Source organism: Halyomorpha halys, unplaced genomic scaffold, assembly GCF_000696795.3.
Source record: "Halyomorpha halys isolate HHAL.00 unplaced genomic scaffold, Hhal_1.1 Scaffold717.1, whole genome shotgun sequence".
Lineage (NCBI taxonomy): Eukaryota > Metazoa > Arthropoda > Insecta > Hemiptera > Pentatomidae > Halyomorpha > Halyomorpha halys.
In genome coordinates, this window is record NW_027115878.1 from 571,052 (window position 1) to 591,793 (window position 20,742).

General features: G+C 27.7%; 2 protein-coding genes across 4 annotated transcripts; one reads left to right on the top strand and one right to left on the bottom strand.

Moving 5' to 3' along the window:
• Positions 1-26: 26 nt before the first annotated feature.
• On the bottom strand, positions 27-11,624 carry LOC106685614 (uncharacterized). Of its 3 annotated transcripts, XM_014428398.3 has the most exons (8): positions 11,329-11,616; positions 10,076-10,160; positions 9,518-9,663; positions 7,826-8,410; positions 5,273-5,375; positions 3,514-3,597; positions 2,921-3,005; positions 27-550 (listed from the first exon to the last, which is right to left on the bottom strand). In XM_014428398.3, exons 1-8 carry the CDS (start codon positions 11,364-11,366, stop codon positions 489-491), a joined length of 1,188 nt encoding a protein of 395 aa, XP_014283884.1. In that variant the 5' UTR covers positions 11,367-11,616; the 3' UTR covers positions 27-488. The 3 variants fall into 3 exon arrangements, with proteins under 3 accessions (XP_014283884.1, XP_014283887.1, XP_014283885.1); XM_014428401.2 differs by lacking the exons at positions 27-550; positions 2,921-3,005 and adding an exon at positions 4,723-4,767 and having other exon boundaries at positions 3,530-3,597; XM_014428399.3 differs by lacking the exons at positions 27-550; positions 2,921-3,005; positions 3,514-3,597; positions 5,273-5,375 and adding an exon at positions 7,063-7,642 and having other exon boundaries at positions 11,329-11,624.
• Positions 11,625-11,641: 17 nt separating this feature from the next.
• Sar1 (Secretion-associated Ras-related 1) lies at positions 11,642-18,541 on the top strand. Its single transcript, XM_014428402.2, has 7 exons — positions 11,642-11,781; positions 12,372-12,422; positions 12,537-12,656; positions 13,098-13,163; positions 15,416-15,651; positions 17,238-17,359; positions 17,431-18,541. The coding sequence occupies exons 2-6, from the start codon at positions 12,380-12,382 to the stop codon at positions 17,352-17,354; spliced, it is 582 nt and encodes a 193-aa protein (XP_014283888.1). The 5' UTR covers positions 11,642-11,781; positions 12,372-12,379; the 3' UTR covers positions 17,355-17,359; positions 17,431-18,541.
• The last annotated feature ends 2,201 nt before the right edge of the window (positions 18,542-20,742 follow it).

The window sequence follows — 20,742 nt, forward strand, 5'->3', positions numbered from 1 at the left end:
AGTTTATTTTACAGAAAAAAAAAATTAAATTTGACAATGATAATGTGTTTTCAACAAAGTGCACAATAAGTACATACAATTTTAACTGTAATCTACTAAGATTATAAATAAATTTTAAATGTGATAAACAAGTTACTATTTTAAACAATTATCTACCTTATTAAAGGTTTCAAAAGAATTAAATCATAATTTCCATTTCACAATTTCAATAAAAACAGTATTGAAGATTTTATTTTTTCAATTAAAACAGTATTGAAGATTTTATTTTTTCAATTAAAACAGTATTGAAGATTTTATTTTTTCAATTAAAACAGTAAAATAATTCTATATATAAAGTAATTTCATAACAATGAACAATAATTAATTCAAGCTCATAAATGGATGGAATAATAAGTTAATTTTAGCTTAGTTATTGACTAATAATTTAATTATTAGAATAACAATAAGTTCACTAGCCATAAGCGCTTACAAATAGTAACTAATAATGCCTAGTAACGCCACCGACTCCCTCTGTTTGCAGTATTGGTTTTTGTACCAATGATTTCCAAGGCTGAAATTGAAAACATTAATCATCAAAGCAAAATAAAAAAATAATGTATTATCATAAAACAAAAAGAATGACATGAAATGAAAATAATATTTTAATATTAAAGTACTTTTTAAAATAATATTAAATACAATATTCCTATCTTTCCATTTTTTTTTTAAAGAACAAAACTTAAGATCACTTATATGTCAGACAAAATATTAACATGATCAAAATTAATGAAATTATTGTAGATGATATAACCGATAATGTAGCCTGGACTAGAAGCCCTTACATGATAAGTACTTACTTAAATTGATAACAATTGCAGGTACTTTAATGATGGGGAATGATACAATCAGGATTTTTCAGGCTGATACCTAAAAGTGTGGAGGACACTCTTATACCAGTATTATATATTTAGATCGAAAGGGGATTGTTTTTAAGTAAAATAAGTTTTTATGTATATTACAATAGCCAGGATGAAAAGAAGGCAGTTACTTCACTCCAATTTGTGATTACTTTAATGAAAGCTATGTATAATCACCAGTCAAAATTGATAAAAATGGGGAATACAAAATGGCGGCTGTTTTAAAACATTAAAAAAAATTAATTTTTCTTTCGGGGCTCCATATCTTTAAAATTATCAACAACACTAGAAAACCTAACAGAACATCATTTAAAGAAGAGTAAATTTGCAAAAATATGAGCCCCAATAGAGCAATTTATGATAAATAGTTCTCAAATAGCTTTTAAAAAAGAAACATTTCATGATAAATGCACTAAAAAATTACTAGCCAGTGATTTTATTTTGAGAAATCTATATTTCAAAAAACATTCGACATACAAATGTCTATGAACACTCAAATTAAAGCTAATTGAATGAACTGTAAAGTAGTTTATAACATTTATTTTTGTAGGAGTAGTAGTTTTCATGATATTTGATGAAATGTTGATTTCTACCGGTTTAGATAATTTTGATTTATGAAAAAATACATCTCAGAAATCGTAAGACATGCAGATGTCTACTAGCACTCAAATTAAAGGTAATTTAACTTGCTATAAAGTCGTTTATTAAACATATCTTTGTAGGGGTAGCAATTTTATGATATTCGTATATGAATATGAATTTTGCACATCAAATTTTGTCCAAACAATTTATTTTAGCAAATATCATAAAAACTACTATGAATTAAGTGTCATAAACTATTTTATAGTAAATTAAATTAGCTTTAGTTGGAATGTTAATAGACATACATTGAATGGTTTTTGAGGTATAGATTTTTCAAAATGAATTCACTAACTACTGATTCTTTAGTTCATTTTTTTTGTGAAATGTCTTTTTTAAAAAGCTATATCTCGAGAACTATTTTAGGTAAATATCTCTATTAGAGCTCATATTTTAGCAAATCAACTCTTCTTTACATGATGTTCTATTAAGTTTTCTAGTGTTGTAGATAATTTTAAAAATATGGAGCTCCAAAAACAATTGATTTTTTTTTAATGTTTTGAAACTGCCACCATTTTGTATTCCCCCTACCCATATTTGGCAGACTCATCAATTTTGACTAGTAATTATACATTGTTTTCATTAAAGTAATATAAATTGGGATGAAAAAATTGACTTTTTTCTCCTCTTGGGCTCTTGTGCTAAGAGGTTTATTTCTTAAATTGTATCCAGTAACATGTAGAGTCGACTTAAATTCAGATTTGATCTAGAAACATTTGAGTAAAGCCAAACATGGGGTCTTAAATCAACTCATTAGTCTGGTCTTTCAAGTCAATTTAATGTTTATACTTCAGTGATGGGAGACTAAATACAATTAGTATTAATAATAATTGAAAATTGTTCATTATATTATGGAGAGGGTAAAAGTAATAAAAAATTTGTGATCTGGAATGAATTTTACATTCAAGAAAATAAATATAATCAAGCTAATAACGACAAGGAAAATAACAAGTTTAATTTGTCATAGTTTAAATATCTTTAAAAATGTTTAAAATTTGTTCAACAAATTGAGTAAAATCTAACAAACAGACCACATTCATTAGGCACAAAATGTTGTCAACAATTAAAAAAATAGTAAAAGAGGGGGCTGAAAAACCTATTGGCTATAAAAACAAAAAACTGAAAAAATGCTATATATAAAAGAATGATCAGTAATCTAAACTTTGACAAAAGAATAACGAACATAATGCTATCTACTGGTGCAAAATGAAGTTCCTTTTTTGGCAATACTATTGTTTATTTTTACTCTCACCTATTTTTTTCATGAAAATTATTTTCAAAATGGGTGTTGATTAATTTGCAGAGTCAATATTTTGTTTTTAAAGGAAATAAAGTAATATTAAAAGAAATAACCTTAAGAAAAAACAACAAAGAATGAAACATACTTGTAAAGTGGACAGACTCATCAACCTCATTGTCAGTTGGTTTGATTTCTTTATGTTCTAGATTAAAACTCTTTCCACTAATATTCTAAAACAGAAATTAATAAATATAATATTTATATTAAAAAGATAAAATAAAAATGGCTAATCTGAAATGTGAGTTTTGGTACTCAAACTTATGGAATACACTGGATATCGTTTACAATGACCTCCAAGGGACTAGGCATGTTCAATCCTTATTACCGATCACCGTTATAACCAATCACATCATGTAAATGTGAAATAGGGATTTTTCAAAATCAATTATTTCTACCAAACAATAATAGCTTTATTTTACAATCAGGCATTATAACAATGGTTGATATATATGTTAATAAAAATAAATTAGTAAGGCTATGAAAAACATGGGCCAAGAAATATTCATCACTATGATCTTTATATCCAAAGTTGTTATAAGTGATATCTAGTGTATCTATCTTGTTTTAAGTATTTAATGGTTGAATTAAGGTACTTGTGTTGTTTTCAATTTCTAGTTAGAAAAATAACCAATTTAAATCAATCATCTATGATATAAAAGTGGTTTAGGGAATACTCACTTTCTTTTTCGACGTATTTGGTCGAACACGGGGAAGAGTCTTCGTGAATCTAACCATAGCTGAATTCACCCGTTTATCTGGTTTCTGCCAAATATGAAAGAACAATATATCTAAGAGGCATAAATTGTATGTAAAAATAGATTCACAAGATTTTTAATAGATAAACTAAATGACTGCAAACCAAAATAATCTTAGAAAAAAGGGACATAAGAAATTATGACAACATTCATTATTTAATATGAGGGATACAGATTCTTAATATACAAAAGCAGAATTTTTTAAAAGGATAAGGATAGCATTTCAAACTTTATATTACTTGGATGGAAACCAGAACAGCAAAGTCATTATTAGTTTTTAGTGTTATTTCAAAGAACTAAATATCATTTTTCAAAGAAATTAAAAATTAGAAATTTTTTATCATGATTTATTTGTAGGATTTTTATTTTTTTATTTCGATGACTATTGTTCATAACTCCTCCGCATTTTACCCATTTCCTAAGTTAATAGAACTGCGGGAGAGCTGAATGTCTACTCTTTGAATTTACATTAACAAAAGTTAGATTTAATGCCCTTAAAAGGGAAATATGGTTTTGTTTTTTAATAAGGCTCGGTTTGTGCCCTTCGGTGCAGTTATAGAGCCCTAAACCACTGCTAAGTTCGGTGTAGATTGGTTAAGCCGTGTTGAACTGCTGTATTACAATATTTGTATCCTGCTCTCATTTAGCCCAAATGAAACCCTGTAAAGTAGTGTGAAACATCGGTAACTGATAACAGTTTTTTGCTATAGTTGTACCTTTCTTGACCACCACCCAGAACCCTCTTCCTACAATAAAATTTATTTCTGTTCCTTAACCTCAATGCAAAATTAATTATTATAAAACTAATATTTAAGAACTAATATGATATGATGATTTAAGTGACCATTCACTAAGTTATTCTAGAAGGGTTATTCTTTCAACAAACAATCATACCCAGGATCCCATTCACATGCTGCTTAGAGTATTATAATAACTAAAAGTGATTTGGTTAATACGATGGCCTTGGACGATACTCTAATAATTCAAGGTATGTTTTTAATTTGTTAGAAAAAAAAAGAAAAAGAAAAAATCTCTACATGTAAATTATAAAAAATCAACTGCAGTTCTAAAGAAGAGATTAAAAAAAATGAAGAAAAACAAAACATAAAAAAAAAAAAAATTATATACATACCACAGCTCATGAATAATAAGTATAAATATAAAGATGAAAACATCACTGAAAAAAAAATAATAATAAAAAAATGAAAATCATAAATAAATAATAAATAATGGTTAATAATAAATAACCGTCTATATATTTTTTTATTGTCAGAAGAGTTAAGTAATGGAGAAGTTTAAAGGAATTTGAATTGAAGACTATATAAACCAGAATATCAATAGCAAACAGCCCTATGCATTTAAAATTACAATGAACGCTTGAATTTGGATTTTAATTTCTTTATACAATGTATGCAGTCTTACAAAACTATAATTGGAGTTAAGTTTGTTTTAAAAATATATTACAATTCTAATAAGACAATAAATCAACTTTTTTTTAATTATTATCAACTTTTACATTTAATTTAACACATGATAAACCATAATACACCAAATTAAAACTTCTAATCTTAAGGACAAAAAACCAAATATTGTTTAAATGACTCTTTTTTTTAAATTGATAATTTCACAATAACTATTTCATTAATATAAAATAGCAATATATGGTAAAATATTTGACTTACTTTTGGTTTTATAGCAAGAGCTTCGATTGGAGGAAGAATTACAGTTCTATCAGCAGCATGTGTTTTATTTTTCTTGTTGCTGGTTAATTGCATAACTTTAGACCTAAAACATGTATCAATATAAACATTATAATAAACTTTTCTGGCTATGAGCAAAGAAACAAATTGATAGTCCCTTTTTCTGTTACAGCATTTTATAATGTATAGAACAATACATTCAACAATAATGATAATGGCAGTACATAATATCAATGGGATTTGAGCCATTAATACCATAAATATAACTTTGAATACTTCGAACAGCTTTTGACAAAAAAAAAATTATAATTTCTCCTCTTTTCAGTGTGTACTGCATTTTTGTGTTTCACTTTTATTTACTTTTTTATTTGCAATTATTTCCGTTTTCATTAATTGTCCGATACCGTTTGTAATTTTTCTTTATTTGTACTTTTCACTGTAAATCTTATTTTAGTGTTATTTAATTTACTTTTTTCAATTTTATAAAATTTTTACATATTTTAAATCATTTTTTAGCAATACCTTAGTTTACTTTTATGTCATGTTACCTATTCTCTTACATTGTTATATGATTTTAGTTGTTTATATCTTTTTTAGTCCTGACGAAGGCCTACAAAGTACAGCGAATGGCTCACAATAACAAGTTCAATTACTATTTGAGATTTTTTTCTTTCTTTTTTATTTACCACACCCAGACCATTTTCCTGCATTTTCAATACACGGTCAATCATCGATCTTCAAATATTTTCAAAATTTAATGTCTCAACAGCCGATTCTCCTTCCCAAAAATAATCACTGAAAAATTGTATGTGAATTGTGTTGGTGTTAAAAAAGTGCTTTTTGAGGGTCTGAATTATTTGCTCTTACCTCCATAACGTAATTTACTTTGATGTTTTTTTAAGTACTAATAAAATCAAATCACTTTTTATTATTTTCAAAATAATCATTTGGGATAAATAGATCTCAGTGACAGAGGTATGATACCCATACTCTTTTTATAGTTTGCATTATATTCACCAATTATTACGATCCCGACTCTCCATTACCATGTTTTTTATTATGGCGCTAACCAATCATATTCCTATGGTTGAAAATTTTATTCAATTAATGATATGGGTCCTTATGAAAACCCAAAAAATTTTGAATGCCTTTAATCATAACATGACAGACATTTGAAATTAGTATCAAAATATATAATCATAAATGGAGGAGAAGATGGCTGAGGGTGCAGTAGAGTATATATACTATATATATTTTACAACTATCTATGGCTTGTTAAAGATGAAGAGGATAATAGAAAATATTTAATAAAAAACTCATTTCATTATAGTTATAAAAAGTTGATTTTTTTGAAAGTTAAAAAAAAATCTTTAAAAACTTGTTAAAAAGTAAATTAAAAAAAAAAATCTTTCGAGTCCTAATTTAGTAATATATACAAGACTGTGTATTACCTGCTGTGGTCTTTAAACCTCCACTCTAGCCTCAACATCTCTAGAAGTGTTTGAATGAGGTCGTGTCATAGACACTTGCTATTGTATTGACGAACTAATGATGGATGACTATCTCCGCCATTTATTACATACAATAGTAGTCATTAAAATTTCATTTGAAACTTTTTATAGTAAAAAAAAAAATAATAATAAAATAAAAACCCTCTTTATGTATTTATAAATAAAAATTTTAATATATAGCTTAATACATTTATTACAAGCTCTAATAAACTTTATTTATTAAAGAACCATAAATAAATTGAATCAAAGCACAAAATAATAACCCACTTTCAGATTAAAATAAGTCATAAAAAATCATGCAAGTTGGCTCTATTTTAAAATATGAGTCTCCTACTTAATATAACAATGCACATTAGTTCACTTGTTTCTATCAATATTTTCAATTATATCTACTTATATTATAATAAATGAGCCATTTAAATCCAAAGTGGTGTTACTTCACTAAATTCCATGTTAAAAAAAAAATTCTCTAATCTGCATATTTTAAATTGGTTGGTTAACTTCTTACATGTGAGTTATAAGCTCTTATGCGCTGATGCCACTTAATACTTTAAAACTATTTTTAAAATTTATTAGACCAAAAAGACAATCATATTTTAAGATTTGTATATTTCAAGTCTACATCATTTTCCAAACTTGAGATTAAAAATAAAGCACTTTCAGTACAGTTAAATGTTTTCCTCAGTTTCCAGGGCCCATTGGAGAAAATGTTCGATATATGCCAGTGTTTTTAAAAATAGAATAACCAACAAAATTTTGACTGATCTCAATAGCAGATGGATAGTATTGCTGACTGCCATCTATAGAGCTACTTGGGAAGCTGGAAGCTACACCACTATTCCTGTGGGTAGTTTATTTAGTTAGAATTCATTTCTAGCACTAACTTAATTTTATATAAAAAGTGGAGTTAAATCACCTTGACTTTAAAAGGCTTCTATATACTGACTTATAAATAAAATTGTTGATGACTAAAGTAAAATAATGAAATTAATGAACATTACAAACGGAAAATTAAAAAATTTACCTGTTAAAGTTTGAATTCTCGGGAATTTTAGCTGAAAATGTTGAAATTCGATTGATCCTAACCTTGCGAACACTTGTACGAGGAACTCTACAAGATTCTCTTCCAGACAAATGCCCAATAGAACAGTTATCATTATGAAGTATTACACCTCTGCTTGAAAAAGGACAACTGTATTCACTGCCATGATCCAAATTTGCCTTCCTTGGCGAAGAATCCCTTAAGTAACTACGACTTGAATTACTACGAGACAGAATTTTTTGACTACTTGCAGTTTTGGGATTAGTTTTACATCTTTCTAACATTTTTACATCAGCTTTGCTTTGGCAGGCTGATACTGGTTTAACGATGGGCTCGATTCGTTCCTGTATTATTGGCCAATTTTCGTCGAACAGTTTATTAACTGTGTCTATCTGTGCAGTTGGTGAAATATCATTATTACTATTATCTGAAGCTAATGGAATATTTTTATCTGGTGATTCAAGTGAATTGTGAAGAGCCAAAACCTCTTCATAATTAACATCATAAATATCTTCAAGGCCTTCATTTTCAGTTCTTTTGTTTAACTTGGCTTGGATTCCACGAATTCTGAAAATAGATTAATTTTAATTCATGTAATAACAAGTTATATGGTTAATAACACGTTTGCATATCTCTAATTAATAATCTCAACAAATTTAATAGTTTAAAAATGAAAGAATAAACATCTATAATATGCTGAAACATTAATATAGAGAAAATATTTTTTTAGGCTTAAAATTTCTTTTGTATTGTTAAGTGGCCTTAGGGGATCTTTTAAATCTAAGGATATCTTACACTGTTTGCTCTACCATAAATTATCTTGAAATAAACAGGGATTAACTTTTTTCTGTTTATAGTATCTATAATTTTCAAGTATCCAGTTTAGCTTAACCATTAGATTTTTATACCCCACTTCTATCATCTTATACCAAGTAAGATGGCACCTACTATAAAGTAGATATGTACTAACTATGCCTTGATGATTTTCTTCATACTTCAAGTCCTACCAGCCATTAAAAACTTTAAAAAATAATGGTATATATTTATTCACAGATAGTTTATCTTGAGCTTCATCACTACCAAAGGTAATAAAAGCTTTGTATTCTTACATGAAATAAAAAAAACAAATTATGTCCTCGGAATCAAAGATTTTTTCGTGCATTTTAGAGATCAAAGAACAGCTTTGGTTCTGTCTGTGAAGGCTAATTTTAGTTAGGACATAATCAATTAAACTGTTAGTCCTATTTTTATGAAAATTTTGATTTAGCAGTTTGATATTTACTTAAGTCTCATAAAGATTTTATCAGATTCCATATACTACTTTGGCTTACGCATGCTAAAACATGGGTCGTTCGATTTGGCCCAAATTGGAATGAAGTTGGGGATTATTGATGCCATGGTTTAGATAAGATTTCTAGATACTTCATATTCAATAAAGGTTCCTCCCATAGACTTCTCAAACAACAGTTCAAATTTATTACATAATAAAATTTATTGCGGTATGAAGAAAAAAAATATTTCCTAAAAACTTGAAATATAGGTAGGTAACTATGATCCAAACTATCAGCAAAAATAGTAACAAAGTACTTTTTAGACTTTTTTTTTATAATGGATTTCCAGGAATCCTAGAATAAGTAAATTAAGAGAGTTTATAAAATAAATACTTGCATTTACCTAATATGAGGAGCATATTCGGCCCAAATTTTAAATTCATCTTGTAATGACTGTGGCAACTCATTAGGATTCGATTCTAAATATAATGCTTCCTCAAATTTTTGGAACTGCTCCTCAAGTTCCCTTGCACTACTCTGATCTGTTTCCTATAAAAATTTTTTAATGAAATATTTCAGGTTAAATGGTTGTTTGAACTATAAAATCATCAAATTATATTATAACATAATAAAGATTTTTCACTGACCAAAAATAATTAACAATAAAAGTGAATAGAGAGAAATATATTATTAAACAATAAACTATATTTCCCAAATATGCTTTTTTGGTCAGTAAACAAAGAAAATATTTATTTAATTTATATTACCCATAATTAATTTTGGAAAATTAAATAATAATTGAAAATGGGTAAGTAAATACAAAGAAGAGGAACAGAACATACATAAATCAATGAAAATAAAATATTTTATAGGACAAAATCACAGTATTTTTGCAATATGAAAGCTAATTAACTAAAATGTATAGGTTTATTTGAATCCCTACATTCCATTGGTTACTCACATCAGTCCAAGAAAATGAACTGGAGGAACCACAGCTTCCAGACGAACTATCACTTAAAGATGACCAGGGAACGTCATTTTCGTCACTGTAATGTTAATGAAAAAAATTATTAAATAATCTTTTACTTACAATTATTTTTAAAAAACAACACCTAGTTGTTAGGGCAGGAGTAAGACACAGAATAAACTGATTTCTTGTATAGAATTGGCACAGGAATAAACCTTACAAATGACTACTAAATATAGGTGGTTGACTGTGAATTAAAAAGGAGATGATTCGAATTTTCCCAGCAAAGTTCAACATATCAAATATTAAAATAGACTAAACAAAATTTTTTTGTCTGATAAGTTTTACTAATATACTTAAATTATTTTAGGTATAAGTGTAAAAAAACAAGCTACAGTAGTAACTAGAGAATTACAGAATAACAAAAATTAGTATTGGCCTGATTTCACTTTAAAATATTTGTAGCCAATGGATTTGATTATACCTTTTTAACAAACAGAACTTGGCAGCTGCAATTTAATCAAAGCAATAATAAAACATAAGCATTTGCACAAAGGTAATGAAGTACCTAAAACAAAAATATTAGTTTGTGAAGCGTTGTAAAAATTTGCTTTATCATGATAATGCAAATAAAAATTTCTATGGTACAAGAATGCTTTTTGGAGAGGAAAACAAATGCAGGTTTTTAAATGAAATATGAAGTTCACGAAGCGACTGATGTTTCTAGAGTATTTTTTTAATGCCGAATCTGATGGAAATAATTAATATGTTTCTATTATTACGGAATGGTGCATTGACTTGGAATGGAATGATTAGCAGTAGCAACTTTAATTCTGAGTAAATGAGCAATACTTTTGAATAAAAGTTACAGTGTAGAAGTAGAAAAAGGCCAAATAAATTTAAGCTAGATCAGGTAAAACATTACACAGATTCAAATAAATGGGATAATTAGTGAATAAAATTTATAGAATCCATACACAGTTCAAAAAATTAGTGATATCTAACTTGATAAATTGTATTCCTATTCATAACACTTGTATCGAAAGAATTATGATGTTGCAATAGCATAAAATATAGCATCGAATTGTGTAACATGGTGATTTCAATTAAATGTTAACAACAGAGGTGGAAACGATACTAAAACTAATACAGAGACATTTTATGTTGACATCAATCCATTATTACTCAATTTGGAAAAAACAAAGGGAATAACAAAAAAATATTAAAGATTAAAGCTGAACACTCACACATCTTTCACTGGTTGAATTTGATGACCCATCGACATCTGAGTAGTGGAAAATTATAGTTAATTTCAGGTCATCTCCTATTAGTGAGAAGCAATTTTTGTAATTAACAGTTTAAAATTACTGTCACAAATGCAAACCACATTTACGCCGTTTGACAGTCAAAGAAGTGTCCCCATAGAATATAATTGAAAAAAACATTTGAGCTAGAAAATATTCAATAAGTAAATTGAAACTGATATAGAAGAAATTAAATCGGTGGACAGTTAGTTGAGGTTTTATCAGTTTTATCAGACAGGTGCCCAGTGCCTGTTAGATAAAATGGCGGATCCTACGTGAACACATCTGTTACGTCCCTTCTTCTCGTTTTCTTCCTGTGTAGTGTGGAGGTTTGTTACTGACAACTAGTTCTTTAGGAGGTTTATTTTGATTCTACTCGATAGTGAAGCAGCAAATGTGAGTACTATCTTCCATTACCAATATTAGAATAAGTTGTTTTCCCTTCACGTATATAATTGATAGTTTCATCTTGAATTAACCTTATATCGAACGGAAGGTTTGGTTAACGCAATGACTCAATAGTTCTTGGTGTATTTTGTTTTGAAGTTTTCTGAAATAACTTTATTGTAAGTCTGTTCAATTTTATATTTTCTTATGTAATTAGCTGCTTACCCCTCGTTCCTTAATATTGACCTTTTATGGACTTTTAATTTTTAAATCCTCCAATCTGTTTCTGTATTCTAATTGTTACATTCAACTGTATCGTTTATAAATGTTTCTATTTTTTAAGATATATGTAAGTTTAATATCCATGGTTTATAGTCGCATTCTAATCATTGTGTGAAGTTCCTTGAACTCATGTTCTTTCTCTCTTATCTCTGTAACAGTCTAGTATTTTACCATATCAGGAGTATTGATAATTAATTTTAATAACATGCCATAAAGGTTGTTTTACATTCTTTAAGAATAGTTTTGTTATGATAACTACATTTGAACTAACATTTCGCAGAACCCTGCAAATAAATTTTTCTAATTTTTTATTTCAGATTTCAGTATGTTTATTTGGGATTGGTTCACAGGAGTTTTAGGATATTTAGGTATGTGTAAAACCTTTTGTTAAATGATAAATTATCACTTAATGTTTTTACACCTTATTTTCTGCTGATACATATATATCTTTACTACTATAACCTTAACCATTTTTATTTTAGGTTTATGGAAAAAGTCAGGCAAACTATTATTTTTAGGATTAGATAATGCTGGTAAAACAACTCTTCTCCATAGGTTAAAAGATGACAGATTGGCGCAGCATGTACCAACACTTCACCCAAGTAAGTTATTTTGAATTGTTTCATTAGTATAGTATGTTTAATTTATTGTTTACTGATGTTTATTAAAAGGCTAATAAAAAGAATAGTAGAGTAGCTGTTTATGCTGGTTCAAATGTGGATATTTGCCAATATTTTGAACAAACATAAATAGAAGCTAGGTAATGTCTATTGTTTGTAGTGATAGGAAAATTAGTCAAGGTTACTTGATGGATACTGAACTAGTATTGTTTACTTCAACACTACTTATTTATGTTTAAGTTGTAGTATTGATCGTATTGTTTGTTTCGGTCCTGTTCCATTAACATGTTTTATTTAGTGTGTTCTGATTATTTATATATATACAGTTTAAATTTTATGTAATATAATTAGAATAATGATAGTTTTAGATTATTGTAATTTGGTTTTGAATCAGTAATTAAAATCTTCTATTATTTTTAACAGCTTCTGAAGAACTATCTATAGGCAATATCAGATTTACAACTTTTGACCTTGGAGGACACACTCAAGGTATTTATGACATAAGAATTGCTTACTCATTTAATTCATTATGTCTGGAATCATCATTTGTGCAATTTATCATTAGTAAATACTTGTCATGATAAAGTGGATGATATGAAATTGAAGATTTTTCATGAGTTATATTTAAATGTTGCTTAAATATCTTTGTTTTTTCATCAGCAAATGTTATTTAATTTTTGAGAAATTGCCTATAACATAATTTATTGATTAAAATACATTACATTTTTGTTTGATTAACATGCACTGTTTGAATGTCTTGTATCACTTTATAAACATCTCTTCAAGTTGATAAGGCAGTTCTATTTTTCAAGGACTGATAGATCAAAGCTTCTTGTCTTGATTGTTTTAAAACTTTTGCTGTCCTTAACCATTAGATTGTACTTTATTATGTTGCTTTGTGTGAATTGATATTACAAATATATCAATGACAAAGTTTAAAATAATGAAATTTAAAACCTATAATGTAACCAATTTTTGTTTTATGACATAATGATTAGTAATTTTATTAGTGCTATTCCTAATATAATTATGTCATTATTAGGGAAACAGCTTAAAATATTAATAAATGGCAGAATTCAGTAAATATACCTTTACTAATTATAGAAACATGAAACTAGAGTGGATATTAGATATAAAATTATGATCATTATTATAACTTCTGGATATTAGAAATATAAAATATATATATTTCACCCTTCAATAAAATATTTCTATAGTTTCAACATGGTTGATTCTTATTTTATGTTTGTTTTTAGTTGATTATATTTAGATTCCTAAATGTTCTCCCCTCTCTCCCACAATTTCATTTTATCCCTTTCTGAAAAGAGAATTTGATTGTTTCATAACTAATTAATGATAAGTTCATAAACATATTTTTTTTAAAAATTTATTTCTTAACAAAGTAATAATATGCTTTACTGTATTTTCCTATCCTATCATTATTATAGAAATTATTATGAAATTGATTATTTGTCATGTTTTGAAAGTTAAAAGATAAAGAATGTGAAAATCGCGGAAGTTTAGTTTTCCACCTAAATAAAAAATAGCTCAGTTGACCCTTATCTGCTGAAATGTGGCCATTTTGACCTGATTCAATTAACAATATGCTAAGGGTTAGTGTAGGATTACTGATTAAATTTTCATTTCATTGGTTAATAATTGATTTTTTTATTTTAGCCAAGAAGTGGGGTCATAAAAAGTGAATTAGTTGTTATTTAGTCAATTTAATATTTCATAATATTATTATAAAATGTTTCATTTGAATTTAATAAAATCCTCTAGCTTCATTTTCTAAGACGAACAACATAAATTTATATTATCATTTATCTTACATCAGATAATTAAAATAAGATTTATTAGTCTAGGAAAAAAGCAATTTATAGTTTCTCTAAGATTATGATTTCCCATTTTATATAATTTTTTCCCATAAAAGAAAATTAATAAGATTCAATTTAAAAAGAAAAACAATTTTTACTGAAAACTCAAGATTCCTTTAATCATCTGCCATCTAAATTAAAATTTGATCATGTCTCCTCAAGATAAGATTTACAAGAGTAATTTATTCATTAGGGTTTAAGTGTTTTTTATTGTTCACTTTTTTTTTTATATAATTATTTAAAACTTGTACATTTTGCTAGATGTTTTTTAATTATTTTGTTTATAACTTTGATCTGAAAATAATATTACTTAACACTTAATGTGATATAATTTTTATTCATCGAAAATATAGGTATTACCAGCATTTTAGGGAAGCTGATAAAATCAATACAGAACCAACTGGATAACAATCTGGTCAACTTGCACGTTCCCCAAAAATGTTATCAAAATTGGATTTACAGTTAGATCGAAAATTTAGTCTTAATTTAAATTACCTACTATTTTACAAAAAAAAAATGTTTACAGTGTTCTTGATTTTGATAAAATTTTAGGACTTCAATTTATCTAAACTAATGATAATATTCTTTTATATTGTTAAAAAATTATATTGAGTCTGCTGATCAATTTAGAACAAATTACGATTCTTAATAGTGATTCCGCTAATAGTTAAAAACAAAGTCAAATTGATGAAAACCCTTTTATTTTATGAAAATACAATGGTTATTATTAAAGCAAATTGATAGATAAAGTTTTTATTATTTATAAAAACATCATTGGAACATGAAGTATATTGAAAAAGTGTGCTTGACTTGAATTCTCTCTGTTTATTAACATTAAATAATTATGTTATTTTATTATTGCAGCTCGTCGAGTATGGAAAGATTACTTTCCGGCAGTTGACGCTATTGTTTTTCTTGTTGACGCTTGTGACACAAGTCGATTACCTGAAAGTAAAGCAGAATTAGATGCTCTCTTGACTGATGAGAGTCTCATTAACTGTCCAGTTCTTATTCTCGGCAATAAAATTGATCTTCCAGGTGCGGCTTCAGAAGATGATCTCAGGAATTTTTTCAATCTATATGGGCAGACAACTGGCAAGGTTTGTGCCTTTTATTGCTTGCTTTCTTAAGCAATTAGTTGTTACTGTGATTGTCAAATTATGCACCATTGTGCTCAGACGATACAACATTCAATATAGATGTCATCTCCATATGTTTTCATTAATGAGATTGTATTTTTACCCTGCTAGTAAATAAATCTAAAGGTTTTAAAATTCATTAGTTTTCACTACAACAGATAGATTAACCTAAGGGGGTAGTCAATAATCAATTATAAACCAAATTAAAACCAGAAATCTGTTGAAAATGTTTTTATGGTTACAGCTAGGATGTGTTATACCTGTATATAATAATTTTTGTAATAAGTACTGGGACTGCCCGTAGCTCAGTGTTTAAGACAGTCTTACCAATTTGATGTGTATTGGCGGTGCTGGTTCGAATCCAGCCTGGGGTGTTGATTTTTTTTATTGAGTATCTGTTATTTATAATAATTGATTCACAACTTACTGCGAAATTCTGCTTCTGAGGTCTACCTTAATTTACCATAATTGCTACAATCAATATTTCCAGTGAATAATGTAACTTGAATGGAAATTCTCAACATTTACCTTGCCTGAAAAAAAATATGTTTGGGGCTCTCACAATTTGAAGTGAAACTTTTTAGGTTTTACCATTTGTTGACAGTTTTATTACTTATTATTAATTAGTAAATGGAATTTGATTGAGGGAAATCTTTCTTAATTAAATGGATTATCTTTTTTTATTCATCTGTTTCTATGAATTCGCACTCTAAAAAAATGATGGGCTTATAATAACTGAAGTATAATTCATATAATGAACTATATAAGGGAACTTGTGAATTGTATTTTGGATTATCCAAAGACAGAACTTTTGCTCTTTGGTAAATCCCAGTCAAGAAATCATAATAAAATTCAATTATCATGTTGAAGGTGTTATTGTTAAATTTAACTATGATTTTATTGAAACAAAAGAAAATGAACCAGTGAGAAAAAGAGGTTGCAGTAAAGGTTACGAGCTATATATATCACGTAATATATCTACTTTATAATGAATACAAATAAACAAAAAATATCTAAATATGTTTACCTGATGTACCTTATAATTTACAAGCATCTACTGATTCTCTATTGTGCGTACCAATGCTGTGTACACGGCACATGTTTTCTGACCAATCATTATTAATACATTGACTGCCACAGCACTTTTCAAGATTTTAGTCTAGGAAGCCAATTTAAGTTTGGTCAATTAAGCCAAGTAAGCAAACTACGAGTTAACTCGTAGTTGGCAGTCAACGTGTTAAAATAGTTCAAAATAATCATTTACTGAACTTGAACCAATGATCATTTTTCCAATTGAAATGGTTAAATTAATTCTTTTTTTAAACATTATTTAAGTTCGATCTATTTATATATTTCTTGTGTTCTATGGTAATAGAAATTTGGTCCAATGCCAGTTTTATTTCTTTTAATTTTATGTTTTCCAATATTTCTATTATCCTTTATCATGTTTCTAATGATTTACCTTTTTATCTAAAATTTACATTTTTTTTTTAATTTCCCATTTTGTTTAGTTCCTATTTCCATAGTAAAATAATTTTTTTTTTCAGAGCAAAGTTCCACGAGGTGAATTATCTGGTCGTCCGTTAGAGTTATTCATGTGTTCAGTTCTGAAAAGGCAGGGTTATGGTGAAGGTTTCCGTTGGTTAGCCCAATATATAGACTGAATGAGGTGATTTCATATATTTATACTTTATTTATTTTGTTTTTGTCATATTGACCTAGAAGATAACATTGTTTCAGGTATCTAAAGTAAATTAAATGATCGGGAGTCAATGATCAACTAATCTCCACACTATCAAAAGGGGTTCAGGATTCACGAAAACTAATCTGTAGCGGTCATCATATCATCAACCCCTCCTCTTTTATCATAAGGTGTTTAGAACCGGCAGAACTAATACAAACAACAATATATGGTGGCTGTTCTACGCATCAGCTCATAAACTGTTCTTATAGGACAATTCAAAGCTATTGTATTTTCTATGTTCATCTTTTTTTATTTGTTATAGAACGTGGATATTTAGTTATCAATAAACAATAAATGGACTCTTGTCATTAAATCAATCGTCAGTTTTGTATTTCATGCATTTAAGTTTATGCGAGTGTTTGCGTATATGAGATTGTTCCCCCCTCCATTTTTTTTATGTATTGTTTGAATTTTTATTTAAATATCATATTTGTATTCGTTTAATACAAAAATATACTTCTTTCCTTCAACTGTCTTCATCAATGTGATTTGATGTACGGCCCTATTTATCATTTTAAAAGTCATTAATTGAATTTTAGATGAGTTTTCGATCGTTATAAATAACGATGGCTATTAGTATTGTAAAGTTAAAAGCATTTTAAGAATTTTCTTCTTTGAGTTACATCTCTCTTCGTTATTGTATTTATGTTTTATGCTGGCCATGTAATGATAGGTATTGTACTTCTGCTTTAATGTTTCAACACATTTTCATAAAATTAAGTACTAGTCGTAAAACAAATTTAAAAAAAAATAATTTTTACACTGTTTAAAAATGGTAAACTCTGGTGTAATGAAGCCATTATTGTCCTTTCTTTTTTAAAAATTATTGATATTTTATTTATTTGTTTATTTTTTATATATATTTTTTTTTAAACTGTTAAATAACCACATTTAGCATTGTTTGCTATAGTTTTTAAGTAATGGAAGAAAGATTATGTTAAGTGAATGATCCGTCTTTTTTTTTTCTTATTAAGACCTGAGAGTCATTCCATCATTTTCACCTACTATCAACTATGTTATTTTGTATGTTTTTAAACTTTCATAAAACTTCAAAACATGTCTCAATGAGTTTACAATAAAATTAAGGAATGCTTGTTTGTATGTAAACCTCTTCTACATTTTTTCTTTTTTCCTTTTGTGATAAGTAAGTATTTATTTTTTTAGAATGTTATTGGTACTGAATTATATGACCGTTAATATTCAGTGATGGTTTCTTTATTTATATGGAATCATACTCATTGCGATTATTTTAAGATGAAGGTTTAATTTGTTAGTGAATAGTCATTTGCAGCCGGCAGAATGAATTAGCATAATGAAAATTTATGTATTAACTTAGACTTGTTTCGAACATTTGACATGGTTGTATCTGTTTTAGAAATGGAAAACTTGGTAAGTAAGGTTATATAAAAAATAGTTTATGATGTATGTAATTAGTTTTTTTTTTTTGAGAAAGTGCAATTGCTGTTTATTTACTAATAAAAGAAATAATAAAATGCTCCTAATTCTCAATTGGCTGGTAGAAGTTCTGTTAACATTGAATATGGAAGTCATTATTCTGATGCTTAGCTCCAGTGCCGAATCTGTGTCCTTGTGGAATGAAGAGAATTATTAAGAATGGATCAGCAAGTTCTGTACTTCAGACTGTTGGAATTTTTTTTCATATATCTCAGGAAGTAGGCTATTTATTCATTTTTCCTCTCACAGCCATAAGTTGACTTTTTGTTGGAGTTAGTTTGTATCTTCTTTAGGCCTAAACACTTTAAAATATGGTTATTCATGTAGCATAGGGCCTGTTGGGTGAGTCTGTGATGTCTATTATATGGAGATGTCCTATCACTAAGCAGAAACAAATCACCCCAACTTTTGGAAAGGAAATTATGTGTTATGGTAAAAATAAGATACCAGAATAAATGTAATATGTAGTTTTAATATTATAATCCCTTTATTAGAGTTCACCAAACCACTGAATTAAAAAGATTAGGGAGTAAGTAAAGTAATTAGGGATTTTAAGTGTTGTGATAGATTTTACTGAAGGTTAAACTTAATGCTTAGCCCCCACTTAAGGCAGCAGTGTGTAAACTAGGTGCTGAGGTGTCCCCAGTTAATGCCACTCAAAATATTGAAGAAAAAATAAGAATTAAAATTGTATAGGACATCTAGTTAGCATTTTTTTTTCTTAACCTACTTATTCAGCCTCTTTTAGATTTATTGGGTCGCAAATTATTTTTAGGTAGACAATTTTTTTTTTAAATTGAAATTCTTTTAGCCCAAGAAGGGTGTCACTGATTTTGGGTATATCAGATAGTAATAATTTCTTTCTAATAATAATTAAAATCTATTAAACTATATATAAGTTTGAAAAGCCACAGCTAACAGTATTTTCAATGAAAAAAATATAATGAATGGTTTGTTTAGCTATAATAATGGTTGGTAGTTATCAAACAAAGCTTGTTTTAATATATACCTTTCTTATGAAGCCAATCCACAAAAACTTATCAGTACATATTGAAAAAATAAAATAAAGGGGACTATTCTCTGGCGCAAAGCTTGTACTTTTATGGGCAGAAAGTTACTTAATGTTTTTCCATATTTATATAATTCTATGTATATATATACATATATTTAAGCAGATTTATGATAGTAAAAAAAATACAACAAAAAACGTCTGTTACAAGCAGGCCATTTACCTGAGAGGGTAGTGCTCTGGCAAATCAAATAAGAACTGAATAAAAAATGTTGATGTAAAATTATAACCTCTTGTAATTATGTTGTAAGTTTTCTTTTTTTACTTACAGACATTGAGTGTGAGGAGACCAGTTGGACTATTTTGCCCCAGGTCAGGGCTCAATATTGAATTTTATTGTTTATTTGCATTTTATTTCAACTGGTATTCAAACTTAGGCCTATCCACAATATATTCCTCTGACAGTCAATATAATGCTTATATTGGGATGGGCTCCTTTATGGACCTTTTATCAGAATATATCTTAATTTAATGTTTATGTTTTATATAAAATGTAATCATATTTTCTTTGGTTCGGTTATTTAGATTTCCTTCATGATAGGTGTAGTTAAGAGGGGTTCTATGTAACAAGAATCTTTGGTGTAAGTTTGCCGCGCTCACGCAGATGGTTGATAGTACAGTAAATGTCAGTTTACATGATGTTAGTGGCTGTCACTTTCACCATTACAGTGGAACTTCCACAAATCTAAAGGCGAGGAGGGGGGGGGCCACATAAGATCAATCGGAATGACAGTCATTCATGAGCCACATTGATTCAATCACGAAGGCACAAACACTATCAATC